Source organism: Podarcis bocagei, assembly GCF_964188305.1.
Source record: "Podarcis bocagei genome assembly, chromosome: 12".
Taxonomy (NCBI): domain Eukaryota; kingdom Metazoa; phylum Chordata; class Lepidosauria; order Squamata; family Lacertidae; genus Podarcis; species Podarcis bocagei.
Window position 1 is genome coordinate 17,738,264 of NC_138137.1, and position 24,955 is coordinate 17,763,218.

Genomic DNA, 24,955 nt, shown 5'->3' on the forward strand with positions numbered 1-24,955 from the left:
CTGCCCATCAATAGAACCTGGACAGAAGCAGGTCACTTGCTCGCAGTCTTCCCCACTATGCAATATAGTTTGTATTTTTATCTAAATTATAGCAATTATATCTCAAGGTGTTCCCCTACATATAAATTATCACATACACATTTTATGAGCATCCTCTTTTTGTCCTTTCATTTTGGCGACACATAAGTGGCTGCACTAAGTCCAGGGCTATGACAGTCTTCCTGATTCCTCTCGTGGCCAGAAGTGTTCAACAAACTTAATCTCTTTCTTGCCTTGCCAAGGTCGAAGGTTCTGGACCTGCAGCTGCCTTGAATCCTGACATGTAGACAAACATGCACACAGGCCATATATAATTTTTGCTTATTGACCTATCAGACATTTACTGATTTCCCCTCTGCAACTAAAGCTACTTAGCAAGGGGGTATTGCAATGCCTTTTCTAACAGACACCTATGGGGAAAAAATTACTGACCAGCTCTAGATATAATGACACAGCATTTTTAAAAAATGCTAGCTTCTGCTCTGCACAAATGCAATGCGCTGAACTTAAATTATTACCAAAGAGTGGGCTGCTGTGTCCTTGGCGATTTAAGGCATGCTTTCCAAGGCTGGAACGAACACACGCCGCAAACTGAGCACCGGGTTCTTACACTTCATAGCTGCAGTTGAACAACTCACACATGTGGTGTTTAGAGTTTCCTCAGCACGAAAGGAAAATAGGCATCGCTCTGCAATGCTTAACTCATTTGCCGTATTCGTATTTCCTGTTTGCCACATATAAAAGGTTTGAAAGCCATGCACAACATTTTCCAAAATACCGCGTTGTCTAAGCACTCCAAAGTGAGTGCCCTGTTTTCTCCAGCTGACGTACTGCTCATTTCTGTAATATAATGTTTTACCTAACTTGAGCTGGGAAACAGTAAAAAATAATAATTTATGATTAAGTCTGATGCCATCTCAGCTAGTGTTACACTGCATAAAGTGATCCTAATTCTCCTGCAATGCATATCAAAGTAGGGCCAAGGGAATTCACAGGAGCCATCAAAGCAGCATAGAACAGATTTCATATGAATACATTATCACATGACTTGCTGGTTATCTCTTCTGGCTCAGTTTCCTGGGAAATTTTTCATAGTCAAGAAATCTGTCATACTTATTCATGAATCGTCTTGTTTTATAAAATGAACTCATTCATTCTCTTATTTTCCTAGCCCATCCAGTGCATTGCATCATGGCAGGCACTGAAACACAGGAAAACCGCTTAGCCAACTCAACGAAGAATTCTCTTCCCCAAATCCACCAGTCTCTTTCCACAACTCCTGGATTCTGTCTTCACGCCACCTGCTCTCTGCCAGATTCTAGACTACCCCAGTTCTCACGCAGACAGTGGTATTAAATCAAGAGTTAAATAAATGCTATTAAATACTGGAAACAATTTTACTTATTTATCTGATAGTTTCTCGTCCCAACTTTTAGAAACAAATCGACCATTACATTTTTGCAAAGCAAACCCAAATGGGGCAGACGATCAGGGGATTCACCACCACATCTAAAGTACTGATGATTGGTAGCTGTCAGGGTAGATGGTAAAGGTGGGCTTCAAAACATTTAGCTATGACCGCTGGCATGATTGATGTGCTTGAAGACAGGGTCCCATTAAACTTTGAATCCTGAAGAACATACCATCTTATTAGGAAGCATTCTGTGCTCTATCGGCCAGAGGAGAAGTACCAGCGGCAGCTTCCTGACTGCCTGGGCAAGGCTCATACATACATACATACATACATACTTTTCAAGTTTATACATTTCACAAATCTTATGCATTTCAGAAATTTTACACTTATTTTGACATTTCAAAACTTGACTTCCATCCCCCTCTTTTTTGTGGTTCCTTAAATTTATTTTTTAATATCTTCTGCATAGCCAAATTAATTTGCTCATTTATTCATCTTCTTTCAATATATACTCTTATAAAACTGCAGGTTGTTACAATAATCCTGCCAATGTTTTTATCTGTTTATAATTTATCTGTAAATATTCGTTTCCATTCTTTGATAAGAAAAAAATATTGCTATCTTGATTTCTTATTCTTCCAGTAAGTTTTGCCTTTTCCACAGATTTCATAAGTTTTTGTATCCATTCTTCCTTTACTGGGACTTCTGCTGCTTCTTTCAGTTTTGCAGCAAGTAACGTTCTTGCTGCTGTAGTACCACACATGAATAAGTTTTATACATTTTAGGTAATTCTGGCCCTATAATTCTCAAAAGAAAAGCTTTTTAAAATTATTTTACGAACGTTATTTTAAACACCCTTTTCATATCATTATACAGTGGTACCTCCGGTTGTGGACAGGATCCGTTCCGGAGCTCCGGTCGGATCCCGAGGTTTTCGCAATCGGAGGTGCCTGTTCTGCGAATGTGCGTGGTGCGGTAAAGCATTTCTGCGCATGCGCATGAGGCAAAACCCAGAAAAATACTTCCGGGTTTGCCGTGAGCGTAACCCAAAGGATATGTATCCAGAGGTACATGCAACTAGAGGTACCAATGTAATTTATATCATTTCCCAGTAAGCCTTAACGTTACTACAAGACAAAGCTTACTACAGGCAACGCTCAGCCTGCAGTGGATTGCTCCCACCCAACACATACCAGTGGTGTTGCCTCCATGCTGGTCAGCAGAGTCCTCAACATGGGGGATGGGGTTATAAACTTAAGAGTTGTATCTAATGCTGCTGTTCTGATTGTGCAGCAGATGTCCACTTGTGCAACAGAATTCCCCCCGTCTCACTCTTGCAGCCCCTTGCACACCCTCAAAATCTGTTGCAGAGCGTTAGAGCAGTGTTCCCCAACCTTGGGCCTCCAGCTGTTTTTGGACTACAACTCCCATCATCCCTTGCTAGCAAGACCAGTGGTCAAGGATGATGGGAATTGTAGTCCAAAAACAGCTGGAGGCCCAAGGCTGGGGAACACTGCGTTAGAGGACCCACTGGAGCAGATGTTGGGGGTTTACAGGAAGGGGAGAGAAAGTGGGTGCCCTGTTGCCCAAACATAATACTACTTGTACATTACTAGATACAACTTGATTTAAAAAAAATACTTACAAAATAAAACCTATTAGTGGCTTGTTTTTGATCAGGCATAGGCAAACTCGGCCCTCCAGATGTTTTGGGACTACAATCCCTATCATCCCTGACCACTGGTCCTGTTAGCTAGGGATGATGGGAGTTGTAGTCCCAAAACAGCTGGAGGGCCGAGTTTGCCTATACCTGTTTTCAATCATTGTTCCTGATATAGCTCATAGATCGCCATCCTTATTTTCTGTTGAATTTTTCATGACTGTATATTGTATTGTTTTTCATTGATTATCCAACTGAGCAGCTCTACTTCTCAGTCCTGTAGCCGGCGTACAGCCGGTTGGAAAACAGTTATTTATTTATTAAATTTGTTGCCACATTGTGCATGGCTTACACAGCACCTTGGTGTTCCTGTGAAGTAGGTTTAAACACAGTCTGAGGATAAATACCCAGTGAAAAAACTGTCAAGTGTCTGGGCACTGACGCAGAAGGAAGTTGACTGGAGGTCAGGAATGGGAAATTTCAAACAAATCAGGCTTGCTTAAAAGTCTTCTTCCTCTGAAAAGTATGACAGAGCCATCACCGACTTTAACTGCAACAACTCTGGGAAAACTATTTTTAAAAAATTAAATAAAAACTACATGAAATTTTGTGTGTGTAACCACTGAAGACTAACACAAAGCAGTCAGTGCAAGCTGTTCTGCATATTGCCTTCAACTCTTTCATGAACAGTACTTTTGATTGAGTGATGGTAACTGAAAATAGCTCCTCTGAGGCTTTCGTGCCAAAAATTAATTTGACTGATGTTTATCTGATGTGGTATTATAAGGAGCTTCTATACCTTATTAGGTTTTTTTCGTCCAATACCAAAAAGTTTGGGTAAGGCTGTGATGTACATTGATTCATTACACAAATGCTTCCTGTCTGTGTTGCGTTGTGTTAGTGGACTTACGCACGGTAACTTAAAGTGAGTTGTTTTTTTATTTAAAAAAATTCTAATAGACGTATATTAATATTTTAATGATTGTCATTATTGCATTATTAAAATGAACATCCCAAAAGTGTTACACAAGGGCTTTCCACCTTCTCATGTCGCCTGACCTTGGTTTCCTTACATGGCGGCCGGAAACATTAATTATTTAGCCTTACTTTTTTTTAACGTTCTAAAGTTTCATCATAAACAGCTGCTTAGCTCCTGGGAGGCCTCTTTTGGAGGAGAACAGGAGGATTTGAAGCAAAATAGCAGCCTAAGCAAGCAGCAAAGAGAGAGGAATCCTTTTGCAAAGTGGATGGTACCTTCCTTTTGCCTTCATCCCTGAAGATCCATTGCAAGTTAATTAGGAATTATTATTGAGACAGTACATCTCAAGCCTAAGTATAAGTACTGTTTGAGACAGTTAATGTTTTCATGAGGTGGACAGATTTTTATACCGTGTTTTTATGTGCAAACATTCTATATAGCAATTGGATAGGAAGCTATACTTCTAACAGATGTCGAGTTCCTCATCAAACACTCTGGAATGTTGTCAGCCTCGTTACAAAAGTATTCTGAACAATTTCCATGCTGCTTAAGTCTCCAAAGTTTCCATGGAGGTCTTACTTAGTCTTTATGGTGGAAATGATGAAAACAATTTTACTGAAGCCTTACTATGGCTCTTAATGAATGCTTTGCTTTAGAGAAAAATCAGATAATTAAGAAGATTAAAATAGCAACTCTGAAGTTTCAACGCCGAAAGATTCAGATTTATTATCCTGCTGCGATATCGTAAAAAGTGGCCAGGGGTGACAGAGTCAAAAGAACTGGTGTTTGAACACACACAAACCCATCACCCAAAATGGGATCTAGAATGCCAGGGTTTATTTATTTCAACTAAATAATAATAATTGACATCAAGTGCAAAGCTAAGTAGCCTTTAGATGGTAGTAATTATGTAGTAATTATCAATAAGTTATTCATAAAAAGAGTGGGAGGGAGCGTTGCAAACTAAAAACCATCATCCTGACTGCAGAACTCAAAGCTTTTTATGCAATTTGGCCCTGGTTTCTTACATCATGCGTGATCATATAAATTTATTTATTTCCTGCCTCTTCCCCCTCCCCCCCCCCGCATCAGTCTACATAGTTCTATCACCTCCTCATTTAATCCCCATAATGACTCTGTGAGGTACTTTGGGCAGTGATTGGTCCAAGGTCACCCCAGGAGCATCATAGCTGAGTAGGGATATGAATGCTGATCTCCCAAGGTCCATGTTTGACACTCTAACCATGATGGCAGAGATGGAATTCCATCTACCCATGTTGTCATGTACGTACTGCTGTGAGCTTCTCAAAATGAGCTATAATACATTGCTGAGGAAAGGTTTCTGGAAGCAAAGCAGAAACAACTAGATACCTCTCCTAGGAAAATGTCCGTATTTAATATTAAGCATCTAGTTTAAAGAACCAACATTTGGGCTAGGCAAGAAACAACACCAACCTATCAGTGCTAAATGAAGAAAATTGGCTGACCAGATCAATTTGGGAACATCATTCGGCTCCTCCATGATAATATGACCTCAACAATTGCAGATAACAATAGCTCTCAAAGTGAACCATTCACAGTGGGATCAGGTGTTAAACAGGGTTGTGCTATTGACCCAACTCTATTCATTATTTTCATTGCCATGATCCTACACTTTGTCGAAGGGAAACTCCCTACCGGAGTGGAAATCATATATCAAACAGATGGAAAGCTCTTCAATCTGAGCAGGCTGAAAGCAAAGAGTAAGGTTATTGTAACTTCCGTCACAGAGCTTCAGTATGCTGATGACAACATAGTGTGTGCATGCTCAGAGGATGACCTCCAAACCATCCTAAATATCTTCTCAGAAGCTTACAAAAAGCTTGGCCTATCACTCAACATCCAAAAAACCAAAGTGCTGCACCAACAAGCACAAAATAACCCCTTTGCAGCGCCACAAATCCAACTTAATGGTGTAATGTTGGAAAATGTTGATCACTTCTCCTACCTGGGCAGTTATCTTTCCACAAGAGCTGACATTGATGCCAAAATCCAGCATCGCCTGAGCTCTGCAAGTGCGGCTTTCTCTCAATTGAAGTGCAGAGTGTTTTAGGACCAGGACATTCGCAGGGAAACCAAAATGCTTGTTTACAAAGCTATTGTACTACCAACCTTACTGTATGCTTGTGAAACATGGACCACTTATAAAAGCCCTCTCCAACTCCTCAAAAGATTCCATCAAAGGTGTCTCCAAAATTTTTTACACATCACTTGGGAAGACAGGCGAACTAATATCAGTGTACTAGAAGAAGCAAAGATCACCAGTGTTGAAGCAATGTTTCTTCAACATCAACTTCATTGGACTGCTCATGTTGTGCGGATGCCTGATTATCATCTTCCAAAGCAACTACTCTATTCCGAACTTAAAAATGGAAGTGTAATGCTGGTGGTCAACAAAAGAGGTTTAAAGACTGTCTCAAGGCAAATTTTTAAAAAATGTAGTATAAGCAACAACAATTGGGAAACACTGGCCTGCAAGCGCTCCAATTGGAGAACAGCCTTTGCCAAAGGTGTCATGGGCTTTGAAGACACTTGAACTCAGGACACAAGGGAGAAACGTGCTAAGACGAAGGCATGCTTGGCAAATCCACACCATGATCAACTCTTGCCCAGAAACCAATGTCCCCACTGTGGAAGGACGTGTGGGTCCAGAATTAGCCTCCACAGTCACTTACAGACTCATTGTTAAAACCATGTTTATGGAAGACAATCTTACTCGGCTACGAGTGATTGCCAAAGAAGAAGATGATTTGGGGCTAGGCAAGAAACAACAACAATCTAACAATGCTAAATTAATAAAACATTCCTTTAAACAAGATGTAGAAACAATCCACTCTCCTTTATTTTATCCACATCTTCTTGAAAACTTATTTCATGATCTAATATATATATGGCCCTGCCAAGGTCTTTTTCACACTGAGATTCCAAACCATATCTACCCTGTATCTTCAGCTTCAATACAAGAAGATGCATTGAAACCAACAACTTTCTGTTTGTGGAATCACTGAGGACATTTATCACCATTACCATTATTTCTAATGCTCATGCTATTATTTTTGCTCATGTACCCATAACATAGTCACTCAATCACAAGAAGGTATGAGCAGGATTGGGAAAACACTGCAATTTGTGGAAATGTAAAAAGTCAATGGGAATGGGGTGAGACAATGAGCTAGTAGCATTTCTACTCAAACTTAAATACCAAGTTTGACCTAGAGGAGTAAGTCATGAAAACTGATTGAAAAGTGTTAGTTAGTCAGTTAGTTAGTTACAACAAGATACAGAATAATATCCAGCCTTATGTTTCCTATCCACTGAAAGACAGAATGCAGCATTGATAGCAAACTAGAGTACCACTGATACCTGGGTGTTATGACCTCCTCACAGGTACTGGGTTCAAGTGACAGAAACTCCTGCTCATTCCCCTGAGTGGCTTTGGACTTCTTCCCAAACACTGTGCTATGTTGCTGTGGTTTTGCAAACGCTAAAAACATTATTAGCTGAAAACAGCTTTTCTAGCTGCCACAACAAACTGTAGCAGCAAACCAGGTGCTCTCCTTACCACCTTGCCCAGAAGACCTCACTCTGAAGAAGGCCTTTCCCATAATGTGGCAAAGCGAGGCAGGCCATTTCTGACGCCACCAAAGCAACAGTAAAAAGAGAAGAAAAAAAAGGAAAGGAAAAATAAATAAGGGGGCATGAGCAGGAGTGGGGCAAAGATTGGCAGGAAGAGGAACAGCAGCAGGACAGCAGCAGAGCAGCCACCCACCTCAGGCGGCACAATCGCTTGTGCCACGGCTACAAATCTTGAGCTGGCTTTCAATACCCCAATCCACTTGTCTCAAATGCCTGCATGTGCATAGTTGTGGTTTCAACAGCGGAGAACAAAAGATGAGATAAGCATAGGGCAAAAGAGGAGCAAGTGGAGAACTACTGAAGAGAACCGCTTAGCTTTTGTCAGGAACTCTGGGTTCAGTAACTCAAAGACACTTCACCTCTCTTCCGGTATAACTCCACTTCACCCTTATTCAGGTACAACCTCAACTTTAATCCTCTTCTCGTTCACCATTTTTGTCCCATTTTTTTGAAATGCAGATAATGCTTGCTGCAGCCTGCTTCACAGTGACCTTTGGAGACTTAATTAATATTGGAAGTATGTAATGTGAGATTCTCAGGTGAAGGAACTACAGGAATTCCAAATTGCATCAATATTTCATGCTTTCCGCATTGAGATTCCGATCTTGGCTGGCATAATGATTCGGCTAATTCACCCTTATGGCTCATTTCCATAAGCAGCCTCAGAAAAAAGTTTCAAAACTTCTCTGGCAAAAAAGATTCATCGGAAACAAAATCACCCTCTTTCAAAAAAGTTGTCAGGAAAGGTAAATCAATTGGCAGGTGTCAGTTTTCAGAGGGTGTCTACTCCAGCCACATTTGTCCAGCTGTTGCCATTTCTATGAAGTACTGCCCATCATTTGTGGGCAATGTCACTACATTATGTGATATGGGAACCCCCCTCATTATATAGTGATATGCTGTGCAGGGTATATAGCTGAAGACATTTTTTTTTTTAAAAGAAGGATTTACCTGATGGATGACCCACTCACTTATGGGGCAGGAAATGGGTTTTGGTTGTTGTTTTTTAAAAGAATTTGTAAATAAGCTTTTATTGCTTTTAGAGTTTACTGAAATTATTTTATTGTTTTTTGAACTTGTGTTTTATTCTGGAGGGTTTAAATCTTGCACACGGCTTCAATGTATTAATTGTTGTTGTTGTTGTTGTTGTTAAAATATGTATACCACCCTTTATCTGAAGATCCCTGGGTAGTTCACAACAGAAAAATACAAAGTGGTCTATGAATACGATACAAAGCAGTCTATGAATTTGTTAAATAAGTTGGGGGGGGGGAGTTGAAATCTCCACCTCAGGTTACAGGGGATCAGTGTGAACCAATTCATTATGCAAGTTATCTAGTCAAATCGGATAAAACTTCAAACATTAAAAACTTCCCTAAACAGGGCAGATAAAAGTTCAGATCTTAAAGAACTAATGTCAACTTGTAGAGGGGCCTGCATATTCCAAAATCTCTCATATTGGGCCCTCATGCTTCCATGAATACAAATCAAATCAAATATTTATTATTGTGGTCAATGGCCAGCACCAAAGAACAAAACAAGAACCACATAAACACATTATCCGAATGTGTGTAATAGAGAATAATAACAATAACAACAGAACAAGACAGAGTGAAATAAACGGGGCATCAACAACATGTCACCAACTCCAAAGAAGAAAATGACAAAATGTCTGGAATCGATCCCTGATGGGCTTCCATAAATACTGTTTGTTTGAAAATTACAATCTGTTCAAAATTTGGACAGAAACTTCTAGCTCTTCAGATGTTCTTTGGACAGAAAACAAATTGCAGCACAACACTTCCTACTAAGGATGAATTTACATGTTTATATTTACAGAGGTTTCTAACTACAAGACTACAGAGCTCCTAAATATTTTGTACTTTCTCCTAGTTAAGTGCATTGGAAGCATCCCTATGGAAAAACCATGAATTTGAGGTATTTAGAACAATTTCATTATCTGCACTCCATGGTTGCATCTCACGGTCCATTTGTACATAATAGGCACAACTGACAGCAAAGAGTTTCACCAAAAACATTTTGGGGGAAAGGCAAGATAGAAATTGAATATATAACACAACAATTTATTTAGATAACTTATATACCACCATTAACATATGTCAATTTACACCAAGGTCAAACAACACCCACACACCCACACCCATATATAAATGTATTAAAATCCATAAAATGACATGATCATTAAAATGCAAAGCGCAACAACACATAACAATTTAACTAGGTAGCAGTTTATTAAGTGCAGCAGCAAATTAAACCTTTCTTTCTAGTCAGGTGTCTCCTCCAAATGCCTGTTGAAAAAGATGTGTTTACAAACCACCCCAAACTATATAAAGATGTGGCCAGACACACCTAAGAAGGGAGGGGTTCTGCATGTGAGGAGCCAGCACTAAGAAGTCTCTTCCCAGGACCTCCACACCACACACATCAACCTGCGTAGGGCCTCAACTGCTGATCTTAAAGCATAGGCAGTTCAATACGAAGGAAAGTGTTTTTCCAGTATTTGGGTCCCCTACTTTTTAGGTCTTTAAATGTTAAAGTAAGCACCTTCAACTGATCCCAGAAAAGAATTTGCAACCAATGCAGACGCTTCCAAATAGCCATATGCTTGTGGCTGGCTGCCCCTGTCAGCTGTGATTCGCACTAGTTGCAATTTCTGGTCCATATTCAAGGACAGCCCCAGGTAGAATTCATTATAATGGTCTAACTTGGAGGTTACCAAAGCACAAGTAACCACAGCCATGGTTACACAGAATGTGGCACAGACAAATGCACACCATTTCATTAGACTGAGGGTGGATTCTAGTTTTTCCCTCCATAATCAATCAATCAATCAATCAATCAATCAATCAATCAATCTCTTCTTCTTGGACACCAGCCAGTGCCCAGAGCAACTACCAATAATACTGACATACAATGCAAAGAAGATAAAAACAACAATTAAAATCTTATCAACCAATCAACAGCAATCTTTAAACCACAATGAAGTGCATGGTAGACTCTCTGCTAAATTGAGCAACGAACCACAGTCTGGTGAAATGCAAGCATTTAACATGACACCTAAATGTCAGCAATATGGGGGACAATCAGGAGACAGTTGCATAGACAGAGGGGCCACCACTGAGAGGCCTCTGCCTCGTGCTACCACTGCATGGACTTTGTCCACTGCCGGCTCCACAAGCATGACCTCCCATGCAGATCTTAAAGCACTAGCGAGAAGGTCACGGGGGATTTATCTTATATATTGGCTTATCTTTATTTAAAGCATTTGCATATCACCTTTCATCTAAGCAATCTCAGAATGGCAAGCAATAGGTATACATAATGAATTATTCATATGCAATAAAACCATACCGTTCGGCAGAATATGAGGTGGCAGCTAGAAAACGCACAGCAGGCTGAGAGAATAAGGAAAATAAATTGCCTGGGGAAACAGAAGTGTCCCAGAACCTGGCACAGCCAGATCATTTGAGATCCCCATTAAAAGGAGGTTGCTAAAAAATAATTTAATCTGCAATGGGCTCTACAATCAATACGCGGTCGCCAAAGTTCCTCATGCGTGCAAAAACCAGGCAATCTGTGTGTCCCTGCTGCATTTCGCCAAGTCAAGATTCTCTGCTGGAGAACCAAGACATGCAACTCTATAATGCGTATTTGTCTTCTGGGGTATCCAGCAGGTGCACTCGCTGGATCCATCAATTGTCCGATACTGCATGCAACCTCTCATGGCCAAAGGGAAGCCCCTTAAGATCTCAACGTCTGCATATGCTTTGCAGCTTCAGCCAAGGGCACTGCCTCCAGCAACTTTTTCCCCATAAGCCATCTCAGGTTTATGCAGAATGGTGCAAGGCTTGACCGAGCCCCAAAGTATTGAGGCTGTGCAGTAACCATGCACCAACTAGCCAGCCCTGGAACACACATTCCACCTCTCCACTGCCATATTTAGGGCCTGGATGTCAGTGCTCTTCCCATCTCAAGCATATTATTATTACTATTATTATTATTAGTAGTAGTAGTAGTAGTATACCACCCTATACTCATAGATCTCAGGGTGCTTCACAATATAAAATCACAATATAAACAAAACCAGAAAATGCACCATAAAAACAAAGACAACCTAATAATCCCCCTTTCCATGTTTTTAAAGAGCATTGGATGTCAATCAGCCAAAGAGGAAAGTTTTCACCCGGAACCTAAAGGTGTCTTAACCTTGTCTTATGAAGTTCCTTGAAGGATGGCAGGAGAGTGTTATGGAATTTAAGGGCACCACATTTCAAGACCCGGGCAAATCACAGGCATCATATACATTGGCAAGCCAACAGACAAAAGAAGATGAAGAAGAAATCAGTAGAGTCAGAAGACAAACTTGTGTTGAGTAATAAAACAAGATTGCAAGAAATCCTGATTTAGAAAACAGCAAGGAAATGGAACAATCCCACAAAATTATTACCGCAGAGAGTAATACACAACACTGCAAGGTTAAGAATGCCCTCTCACTGATCTTACCTTTGCCATTTGCGCTTGAACTCCATTTGCTTTAAGAGATGCTACTGCCTTCTGTGCTGCTGCTGGGCTGTCAAAATCTACAAAACCATAACCTTTAGGGGGGGAAATACAGAAGTATTCATTAATACCTTCAAAGAACATCCAACTTTTTAAACAACTTCTCTCTTATCAACAATGGCTTCCAAGTTAGCCCTGCTTCCTCTATCTACCAAATGACATTTCTGAGACAGCGAGACAGAAAGGAGTCGACAGCCACCCCACAGTGCCCTATGTTTTCTTTTTCCAGGACACTTCCTCTTTTTCATGGATATGTAAAATGAGAGTCGTCATAGCGATCCATAGTTAAAAGTATAACTCGGCAAAGGTGTTCTCCTTTTTGCTCTTCAAAAGATGGCAGCCATAGCTAGATCCAGTTCCATGGCCTGCTGAATTACTACTCCCTGAATTTCAGAACTAAGAACTAGTCCCCACACTTGATTTTTCCTCTTCCCTCCCATTCCCATTTCCTTTTGTGCCACATCTTTTAGACTGTAAGATTATAGTCTAATTAGATTATTTCTAATCTCTGTAGTCTGCTCTGGGAGTCTTTTTTGACTGAAGGGTAGGGTAAAAATACTTCTATATAAACAAACTGTTTTTTCACCTCCATCTCATCATCTTCTCTTTCCATGGTTCATTTTACATTTTATAAATCCCTGCATATTTTACAAAAACTAAACCATTTAATATTTCACTGTTGCATCCATCAAAACTTATTTAAACTGTTGGATTTATCTTAATGCTGCCAATGTTTTCAGGTGTACACAATTTTCCCCCAATATATTCAATGAACGTTTTCCAATCTTCTCTAAACTAATGTTCTTCTTGTTCTCTTATTCTATATGTTAAGTCTGTAAGCTGCGCATATTCTGCCAACTTAAGTTGCCATTCTTCTTTGCTTGGGACCTCGCTTGTTTTCCATTTTTGGCCTAACAAAACATGGGCCGCCGTAGTAGCATCAGTGCTTTTTTCTGGGGGGACCCAGGGGTACGCATACCCCTAAACATGTTGTGAATATTTGTACTTTTGTCCATTTACTGTATTCATTTTTCCAGATTTGAACTTTAAAATGGTGATTTTCTTGAGTCAAAATGAGAGTACCCCTAAACATTTTTTTAAGAGGGGGAAAAAGCCCCGAGTAGCATACATAAATAATCTTTTTTGACACCTGGGAATTTCAGTCTGAATTATCCCCTTTGGATAAGTACTTTTGGAAAAGTACTTTTAAACATTTTTTTCAGTTCATTGTAGATTATTTCCCAATACTCTTTTACCCTTTTACAAGCCCACCACATGTGAAAGAACGTTCCCTCAACCTCTTTGCATGACTTTCCCTATCACCTCAAAACTGAGGTAAAGGTAAAGGTACCCCTGACTGTTAAGTCCAGTCACGGCCGACTCTGGGGTTGCGCGCTAATCTCGCTCTATAGGCCGAGGGAGCCGGCGTTTGTCCGCAGACAGTTTCCGGGTCATGTGGCCAGAGCGAACCAGAGCAGCACACGGAAACGCCGTTTACCTTCCCACCGGAGTGGTACCTATTTATCTACTTTGCATTTTGACGTGCTTTCGAACGTTTTTGACGTGCTTTTTGAATGTGCTAGGTGGACAGGAGCTAGGCTCAGTGGTTTAGACCACAGCGTATCTCATATTTACTACATGAATCTGCTTGTGAATATTAACAATGAACCTCTAGGAAACAATTTCTGACGTTCCACCATTCCCCTCTCGTCAGCCATGGAAAACTACATTTCTTCTTTGGTGAACATGGCACTAATTTCAAAGTAGTCTTAGTTTAATGATGCACCCAAGAAGCATTGCATTCAAACCTATTTTGGACCTTTAATACACATTGTATGTTTTTGGAATATATGTAACATGTCTCTCAGAGAAAAGCCACAGCTTTACCCTTGCCCTCCCCTTAATCCTTGCTGCAATCCATATAGCAGACACCAACTTGCCTGAAAGCTATAATAATATTAGCACTAGAATGCTGATAGCTTAACAGCTTTCAGGCAGACATCTCCATTTACTGGGTCAATATGCATTAATACAGAAGGCAGCCACAAATATGTGGCTACACTGACTGTATTGCATTTTTTATCCAGAAACCTCATGCATGAATCAGAAGGGGGTAATAGGGAGAGGTATGTAAGCACCCTATTAAAATCCCCCAGTCTATCAATATTGAAATCCCAATATAATAAAATGGCATTCCCAACCCTATATTGAAGGTCAGATAGCTTATTCAGGCCTCATCATGGGACTGAAACTGCCTTGGTCGCACTGGTCGATGATCTCCGGTGGGCTAGGGACAAAGATGAGAGCTGTTTCCTGGTTCTGCTGGATCTCTCAGCGGCTTTGATACCATCGAGCATAACATCCTTCTGGACCGTCTGGGGCAGGGAGCTGTGTGTGACACACCACACCCTTTGAGAACCACTGGGGTAAACTTATGGGATCCCACAGGGTATATTACTCTGCAACTAGTCCTTCTGAGTAGACATATGTAGGCCTGCACTGTAAGGCTGAAATCCCAGACTATCTCCCATTTAACACACTGGTACCTACTTCTGTGTAGACATGCACAGGATTGTCTTATAAATGTATACAGTCGTACCTTGGATCCCAAATGCCTTGGTACTCGGACGTTTTGGCTCCCGAACGCCACAAACCTGGAAGTGATGGTTCCGGTTTGCGAACGTTCTTTGGAACCCCAACGTCCAACGGGGCTTCCATGGATTCTGATTGGCTGCAGGAGCTTTGGAAACTGCACTTTGGTTTCCGAACGTTTTGGAAGTCGAACGGACTTCCAGAACAGAGTCTGTTCAACTTCCAAGGTACGACTGTATTATGGAAAGGGCAGGGAGACAGCCAAGGTAAAGTTCTAGCAATCAACACTTGTCCTTGTTCCAACATTCAAAAATTCAGAAGGGGCAAATACTTGTTTTTACATACTGACCACAAAGGGGTCTGTTCCATTCTCTGACTAAGGATTCTTTTTGTTGATCAACTGACACAATAAAGGCACAATGGCTTCTTTAGATATTTTATAATAAATATTATAACAATATTGTGAATGAATAAATATGACAAATATTGGTTATTTGTTCCCTATCATTGTCTATAGAGCCACAGCAGGCGCTATAACTCTCTAACAGTTTGACTTTGCCCCTGATGGCGCACTCTTCCACTCTCTCTCTTGACAGACAGATGCCAACAACATAACAAATAAAACACGTTAAAACACGTTGGGTTTTTTCCTTTAAAAAAAGGGACATTAACACACCAAGGGTTTCCGGATCCTTTATTACTGAACAAGTATTAAAAATGAACAGCAGGTCTTCTGGTACAGGACTCTGTTGAAAAGCAATCATCACAGCTGAACTCTTGCAAAGCACAAGTACCTTTAATTAACTTTAAGGCAACTTTGCACAGCAATTTAATCCAGCAGCTCCATTCTTGCAGGGTTTCCTTGATCATCAGAAAGAACAATTCCTATGCAGGGGGTCAGACAGCATGAAGAAGCAGATTCACCATCACATCTACAGCTCCGCTGGCTAGGGTGGAAGGTGTTTGGCGGGGAGTCCCTAAGGCAGCCTTTCTTAACCTTGGGTTGTTCCTGAACTATGACTCCCATCATCCCTGACCACTGTCCATGCTGGCTAGGAATGATGGGAGTTGTAGTCCAGCAACTGGAGAACCAAAGTTGAACAAGGCTGCTCTAATGGGATCCGCCTCTGCTGCCTGCCCAGAAATTTCCATTGACTGCTATCCACAATAGTTTCCCACCTGCCAGGTCAAAGCTTGAGACTTTCACTGCTCCAGAGCCTCCATAGAGTTCCCCTACTGCCACCAGCAGAGAAGCAGCTATGTGCGACCCTAATCCCTCTCCCATTGAGTCAGGATTGCAGTCCTGATAGTCAATGCAACCGTTTATAAAATATCAACAACGGAGAACTTTGACTTTGCAACTGAGATACGCAGTTTTAAGAAATCCCACCTTTGCCCAGGATTTATTGGCCCACTTTATGCGATCAGGAACAAGCTGCAGTGCATCTCAAGCTCACACACTCTCCCTGCCTTCTGCCCCTTTGGTGAGAGCTTCTACACTCAAACCTCGGTTGTTGAATGTAATCCGTTCCAGAAGCCTGTTTGGCTTCTGAAATGTTCGACAACCAAGGATCGGCTTCTGATTGGTTGCAAGAGTTTCCCACACTCAAGCGGAAGCCACATCGGACGTTCGGCTTCTGAAAAACGTTCAGAAACCGGAGCATTTATTTCCGGGTTTTCGGCGTTCGGGAGCCAAAACGTTCCAAAACAGAGCCATTTGGGAACCGAGGTTTGACTGTACTACTTAAAGAAGCCACAATTCTAGCTTACACCCACACTCAGGCCCTACGGTGTGCTTTAAACTAAAGATAACTTGAACAACCAGGGATCAGGCTGAGGGGTTCACTGTTATCCCCTCCTGAGTGGAGGAGGAGAGGGGCATTTATTCCCAGTCACCTAAACTCAGGGCTTCTTTTTTCCTAGAAAAAGTGGTGCTGGAATTTGTTGGGGGAGCATCCAGACAAAGTTATTGAGCGCTAACGCTAAAGAGGTACCAGTGAGCTCCGCTTGGAAAAAGCCCTGCCTAACCCACAGATGACTGAACTGAAATGATGTGTGGCAAGCCTTCAGCTTCAATTCCACATCTGCAAAAGGGGGTGGGGGAATAATTTGCACAAGAGAAAGCACAGTAAAAAAAGACTGTACGAGTTGCATTAAAAATTCTTGACAAATTACCAAAAATACATAACTCCTAGTAGTAGCAAACAAATGGAAACACATGACAGTGGCTCTTCACCTGTTAATACAAGAGATATCTGGCATTTTCCCAAGAGTTCTATAACACAACAAAATATTATTATTTTGCTTTTTGGACTCTTATTCCCCCCCCCTCACTTTTTAGGAAGAATATTCATATATTATACACATAAGAAGTCCAGCGCAAAGTTACTGCGGTTGCCTCCCTACAAATGCTGCCACCAAAAAACACAAAAACATAATTAGCATTATGTTTTTATGTTTTAATTAACCGTATTATATTCCCAACCATATTCCTCCTTTTTTTTTTTTTAGTCTTCTCATAGCATGTTACAAAGAAATGAACTTGTTATACACAGCAGTCCTAAAAAGTGTTCTGCCCCATTGTTAGTAAGGGATTACACAAACATCTAGATCTCAGGTTCCAAGACGTCTCTCGCGTTAACTGCTTCATGGAGCTGTAGTTTCAACTTCTGGCCAGCAAGCATTCCGGCTAATTTCACCCTTGGTTTGACAGAACCACCCAAAACGGCATTTCTGACATTTATTAATCCTTGTTAGCAGGCAAAGAATTTCACTACAGTGGTGCCCCGCAAGACGAATGCCTCGCAAGACGGAAACTCGCCAGACGAAAGAGTTTTCCGTTTTGGAGGTGCTTCGCAAAATGAATCTCCTATGGGCTTGCTTCGCAAGACGACAATGTACTGCGAGTTCCTGCTGGGGTTTTTTCCTCCCCCCCCCCTTTTGCTAAGCCGCTAAGCCGCTTATCAGCTGATCCAATCAGCAGATAAGCCGCTAAAAGCCGCTAAAAGCCGCTAATAGCGCTAATCCGCTAATCCGTCAATGGGCTTGCTTCGCAAAACGAAAAAACCGCTAGACGAAGAGAATCACAGAACGGATTCTTTTCGTCTTGCGAGTCACCACTGTATTCTTATTTTAAAGGAGAACAAATTCATACTCATCCTGGCAATAAGTCTGTTAGGGCATCCTCTATTATAAGTAGGCATTTTCAGCAGCAATGCCCACAGTCTGAATGTAAGGTCTAGAAGAATGTTAGAATAATTCTGCTGAAATCAGACCAAAATCACATCTGGTCCAGCCTCCTGATGTTTGAGGGGCCAATGAGATGCCTATGGGAAGCCCACAAGCGGGAGACGAGCAGAACTGCACCCTCCCCACTTGTGCTCCCCAGTAACTATTCCCAGTAACAACCCACTATGGGAGCTTGTTGTTGTTGTTTATATACCACTTGTATCTTCCAAGGTTCTCAAGGTGCTGCACATGGTTCTCCTCCTCCTCCTCATTTCATTCTCAAAACAACCCTGTGAGGTAGGTTAGGTTAGGTCACCCACTGAGCTTCATGGCTGTGTGGGGATTCGAACCCTGCTCTCCCAGGTCCTGGTTCAACACTCTAACCGTTATGCCAGGCGGGCTCAACGTAGTTCACAAACATCATAGCTAGTGGTCACTGACAGCCTTAATCTCTATGAATCTGTCTCTTTTAAAGCCTTCCATGTTAGTACCCGTTATGGCATCCTGAGATAGGTAGCAAATTTAATAGCTTAACTATACACAGTATTAAGAAATGCACAGTATCAAGAAATACTTTTTGCCTGCTCTGAATATTCCAACATTCACCTTCCTTGGATGAGCCCAACTTCTAAGTGTCCAAACTTTTTTCAAAGAGGGCCAGATTTGATGAAGTGAACATGAGTTGTTGGCCTTTTTTTAGGGTTGAAGTTGTTGAGCTTTTTTTTAGGATTTTACCCCAGGAAATAAACTGCCACAGGGGCCTGATTAAGCTGACCGGTGGGCCAGATTAGGGCCCCCAAACGGACTTTGGACTTGCCTGAAATATACATGTATCTGCTTTCTCCACACTATGAATAATTTTGCAGATGTCCCCTATGATGAAATACTACTTTCTAAGCTAAAAAAAGACCTTAGTATTGTAAAAAAAGTGAAGCATAACTTCTAAAGGGATGTCAGAGAATTCCAACATATACAGAAAAAGGAGAAATTGCCACAGTTCCCAACTTCCCAAAGTTATTGTTGTTTTTATGTCCACAAATGATACATAATGAATGGGAATATTAAAAAAAATGGTCCAGTGGCAGCTTAGACCAACTAAGTTTGTTCTTGGTATGAGCTTTTATGTGCATGCACACAAATAATGAATGGGGTTCGTTTTACATGGTTTTGACATTTCCTTTACACTGAAATGAATGTTAAGTATGTAAGTTGCACAAAGAGTTACGTAGCATATGTAACTTGCATGAAATAGGAGATGGCGAGACAAAGGACGTAGAATTTGGCAGAAGCCAAATGGAAACAGCACTGTGATGAACGCAGGTCAGAAAAGAAATCCACATGGACAAAGGTGCAGTTTCTCAGAAGCAAGTACCACACTCGCTTTTGGAGGAATGCCTCCAACGCTGAAATTTAATATGTATATAACTTTGTCAAGACTGTCCCTTGTGTTTACTAACCGCTAGGAACCCCCTCCTGAAAGAAAGGAAAACAAGTGACTAATTTTACTTAGGCTTTATGGCATGCAGAGAAAAAAACAACTGTGAATCTATAGGCACCAGTCTGTGTATGTGTGCATGTAGGGGAAGCCCACTTAAAGACACAGCAAGTGGACTTTTATGTATGCTGTAATAAGCTCTCTCTGAACTCACAGTCAGAAACTAAACAACTATGTCTCCCATAACCTAAATGGCTGCTGGGAGCCTCCTGCGCTCAGTTTCTCAATTCCATAATTAACTTGGCAGCAGGTTCAAATGAATTAAAACTGAATGTCACTATTTTCGCAACAAATCCCTCATCCTTGTCTTTTTCTGCGGCTTGTCAGGAGAAGACCAGCAGAACAGCAATTAGTGGTAAGCAGTGCAGTGAAAAAGAACCAAGTATACACTAATTAGGTCACTCACCAAGCACATTCGTTTCATTGGCAGATTTAATCAATGTTTTCCTGAAATGCCTTAAATCTCTTATGCTAATTTAAAGTTTTGTTATTATTGTTCCTTTAAACACAGATGGGATGCCTGGAGATTTTCAAGTGCTTTCCCGCCCCCTCCCCCCTCAAAAAGGCTTTCTAAATATTATGCCTTTCATTTAACACTGCTTGTCCACGTTTCACAGGAACAGATATCATGAAATTGCAACAGTTTCATTCTCAGATACCTAAGAATATGGTAGGCAGAACTGGGCAAACTCAAACAATTGTTACATGGCTACATTTAAAGAAAACAGCAACACTCAGATGTAAGCAATGTGTGAACATTATTTATCTATTAAAATAGTCTGACGCTTTTTAAAAAAATAAGAAATGAGATTCCTACTAAACATCAGGAAGAGTGCTGTTCGACAGCAGAACATTCTCCCTCGGAGATTTTTAAGCAGAGGTTTATATGACCACCTGTCATGGATGCTTTAGCTGAGATTCCTGGATTGCAGGGGTTGGACTAGATGACCCGTGGGGTCCCTTCCAGTGCTACAGTTCCATGATTCTATGAAATCAATTAGACTTTAGCCATAGGTTCATATCTTGAGACCAAGTCAGTTGCACTTTGTTCTCATTCATTTCAATGGGACCCAAGTTTAATTAACTTTGTCAGGACCCAATTCGTAATTCCAGATTCATAATGAAATATGCATATTTAAATCTCCGTTTATAATAATATTTTTATTATTAATACCCCGCCTATCTGGCTGGGTTTCCCCAGGCACTCTGGGCGGCTCCCAATAGAACACTAAAAACAGAATAAAACTTCACACATTGAAAACTTCCCTAAACAGGGCTGCCTTCAGGTGCCTTTGAAAAGTCAGATAGTGGTTTATTTCCTTGACATCTGATGGGAAGGCGTTCCACAGGGCGGGCGCCACTACCGAGAAGCCCCTCTGCCTGGTTCCCTGTAACCCCACTTCTCACATTGAGGGAACCGCCAGAAGGCCCCCAGAGGTGGACCTCAGTGTCTGGGCTGAACGATGGGGGTGGAGATGCTCCTTCAGGTACACTGGGCCAAGGCCGTTTGCAAGTAAATCAGCCTAGCTCAGGGGTCAGCAACCTAAGGCCTGTGGGCCACCAGTGGTCCACGGGGGTCGTTTAACCGGCCCACAAGCCACCGCCGAACCGAGCCGCCCACTTGGCGAGTCCCCGTGAGCTGCGCTAAACTGATGCAGCACAGCGACTCGCTTCCACGGCACCGAAAATCGTGTCTGCGCAGACACAGACGCTGAAAATTGCGGGCACGATCCAGCCCATGGAGGGATCTCCGCTGGAGTGAATCGGCCCAGGCGAGGTAAACCTTACCGACCCCTGACCTAGCTGGATCAGAGTGAGAATCTAGCATACAGCCCATAAATAGGCTTATTCAAAAGTGGGCAGATAACCAGAAATAAAGCGAGTATATCTAGAATGAATTCAATAATCTATATCTATACAGTCCTGATAATGCGTCTTCCTTCCTATGTACAAGATTCGTGCACTCACTCCATGAAGACTTTGCACTATCTGTTCTATAGCAAAGTTTCTTCTGGTTTACACCATGTGCTTACCTAGGGTATCTCTTAAAAGTAATGTGCATCCCGACTAGCAGGTAGTGGGCATAAAAAGTGATTATCTGATAATTTACTATGCAAATTCCAGTGATTGTTTTATGCACAGTGGATAAAGAATCAAATTAAAGTCTTATAACCCTTGGAAAATTAGCGCTAGCAAGCAGAGAGGTTGATTTGCCCTTGAAAACTAAATTACGAAGTGAAAAATTGTGTAACATTCACATAGCCTGTACCATTACTGACTACATAAACGTGTTAACCATGAAACTTTTTGAATTATTAAAACCCATGGTTTTAAGTTAGTAGTTAACTTGCAACTGGCCAGATTCCTATGCTAATAGATAATTAAGAGCGGCTGACAACCAAAAGGAGAAAACATTTTCCACAACCCACAGAGGATACAAAATCATGGTCAAGGATATATTTATTTTATTTAGAATGATTCCCAAGGCACCCAGTTTGTTACAGAGGCAATATATAAACTTGAAGGTTTCGGTTCCCTATTGTTCATTTGGGGAAATTTTCACAGAAACTTCACCCTCATTATGGTACTTAAGCAGAGGCAATATAACCACAGCCCCGCCACACACACCCAAATTTTCCTTTCATTGTAGTGGCCATTTCCTTCATTTGTGTTTAAATTAAGAAAGACCAAAGTTTTAGCCTCTATAGATTTAGAGATTCATTTATAAAGGTGAGGTCAGAGTGCATTAAAAGGCTGAGATTTACATGCCAATTCTAGATTCAGGATTGAGTCCCAATGGGACTAACTCCCAGGTAACTACAGGACTATTTGCTTGGACATAAGTCCTACTGTCTTCAGTGGTCCTACTCTTAAGTATGTGTGTTTAAGACTGCAACCGTGATGCAGATTGGGAGGCAAGAGCTATTCTCTGTGCTTTTATTTAAACAACAGCGGAAAGATTTTCCGCTGAAGGCCTTCCTAAACAAGGAGGCTTCAGCCAAATGCCAAAAACTGTAAAGTGTCAGGGCTTGGTAAATCTCAACCAAAAATGCATTTTACACGGTGGGTGCCAGCACCGAAAAGGCCCTACTCCATGTTGACAGGCCTCAGAGATAACTGAGGAATGCAGAGTTCCAAGGTCCTCAACAAAGGCACTGAGTTCTGCCCAACATTTGGGGGTGGGGCACGCATTGCATGTGCATAACCTGGTGGGGCCTTCCACCACCACTGGGAGTCCCAATGGGGAGCGCTGCCACCACAGGGAGGCCTGACAAGGCCCTCTGCCAGTGCATGGAGGTCCAGTGTGGCCTGTCGTCACCACGACCCGATCCCTCAAGATTATGGGGCTCAGTCGCATCCCCACATAGTTCGGAGAGGGGTGGGTTGTGGTGTCCTCAGCCCCAGAGTTGGTGCCTATGGTGCTCAACTATTCAAGGTGCACTCTGACATAACATGTGCAAATGAGCCTGAGGAGTCTCCACCGTTGTTTCTGACTACACACCTATCAACTACCCACAAACCTCTGCTCTTCAGCAATTATCCATCTCAAAACAGCAGAAAGCATTACTGGCAGCTTTCCAGAGGCAACAGATGCTCTTCCCAACGGTGGAAGACTGGGCCTTCTCTATCCCTCAAGAGGCTTCTGATGTCTCCCTGATTTCTCGCTGTTTTAGCTACATCTCCCCTGTCTGCTCACCATATATTGTTTACTTCTACCACACTACCCCTGAACATCACCCTCTAAAATTCTCACAGCCAAACTCGTCAGGGACCTTTAGGTGTCATAGTTAATATATACGCACTACCTGCAGCCAAAGCTTCCTTAGGAACATTTAAATAAAAGCAGAAAGGAGCTGCATAGCTCTGCTACTCCAGATGCTGAGGCAGTTTTCAGTGGCCAGTAAGACTAGACTGTTAATTAGGACATTATTTTATTATTTAAACATTCTGGTCTTCATGAATTTTTAGTGTTCAGCAGATTAAAAACAGCATTAGGTCGACCTAGGTCATATGACGACAGGATAAACGAAACATCCCAAATATTAGCTGCCACAGAAACAGAGGAAATTTGAATTCAAGAAGCTGGGCTATGAATTGTCAAAGGCAAAATTTATTTCAAACCCGAAGTGAACTTGTCGTTTATGTCTTTTGCAGCAGCAGTGTTCAAAGCAGAAGTAAACAGGATGGAACTGACAAGAAAGAGTGAACTCAGTGAGCACACCTAACCTACTGCGCTTTATTGGAAGTAATATTTAGAACAATGAAAGCAGGATGCTTTGGCAAGTGGCTCAGGAAAACATGCAACTAAACCAAATTGATGAGCCTGTCATTACTTCGATTACTCTGGGGGTGGAGTGATGGGGGAAGCCCCTTGTGTAATAAAATGGTTTTCATTAAAGCTATACATCTGCTTGGGGCTATGGGTTTCGGGTATAGCCACCTGAGTGCTTTTCTACAACTGACCTGCAATTTAGACAAATAGATATATTATAAGTATGAGGCAGAACCCATAAAACACACTCTCCCACAAACAGGGGTGGTTTTACTCCCACTTTATAAGACACAATCCCCTTATCTGTTTGAACACTCCAGGTACCCTGCTGAAACTAAACATACATTTCATCACCATCTCGTTGCAGTTAAACTGGCAGGAAACATCAGTTGATAAAGCTGGCAATAAAACAGAAATATATATATTTAATGCTAACAGATGGCAAGGAGTTGCTTTGGACATCGTGATGTGGTAGAGAGAACAGGAAGCACAAATGTCTTGTGCTTCAGTTTACTTGCTTCCTTCTCTATCTCATCCAAAATCCGACGTTTACATCGCCCTCCTGGGCTCCTCCTCACATGAATTTCCTCGTGTGGCAGGAGGATGTGAGAATGCTATTTGGGGTGAGCCAGTGGAGCAGAGGAACGTTTGCAGTTTCTCTTCCTTCCCTCCCAATGTCATCATTTTTGAAGTGGACCTGGCATTTCCCAGGACTTGTTTTTGGACTCCATATGAAATATGGGAAGCTCAAACAAGTGGTCTATCCCAGACCTTCTCCATGAGACCTTTTTAACTGGAGATGCCTAGGATTGAATGTGGTACCTCTTTGCATGAGTGTTGCCCTTTCCCAAATCTCTATCACTGGTTGTGCCACACATATCACATGCTAAACTTTTAAGTGAAGATGCTGGGAACTGAACTTAGGCACTCCTATATATAGAACATAACCACTATCACTGAACTATAGCTGCCCCAGGAAGAAGTGAAATCTTGAGAACACACACATGTGTGGTACCTTG

The 24,955-nt window shown here is 41.6% G+C and overlaps 1 protein-coding gene across 9 annotated transcripts in view; it reads right to left on the reverse strand.

The window, feature by feature from the left end:
* Positions 1 to 24,955, reverse strand: part of RBMS3 (RNA binding motif single stranded interacting protein 3) — a gene marked incomplete at its 3' end in the record, with an annotated part of 773,357 nt that overhangs the window by 265,723 nt on the left and 482,679 nt on the right. For all 9 annotated transcript variants that reach the window (XM_081164680.1, XM_081164679.1, XM_081164684.1 and 6 more), the window contains one exon: positions 12,292 to 12,383. In XM_081164680.1, the coding sequence (XP_081020806.1) occupies positions 12,292 to 12,383 (92 nt within the window). The remainder of the gene's footprint in view (positions 1 to 12,291; positions 12,384 to 24,955) is intronic.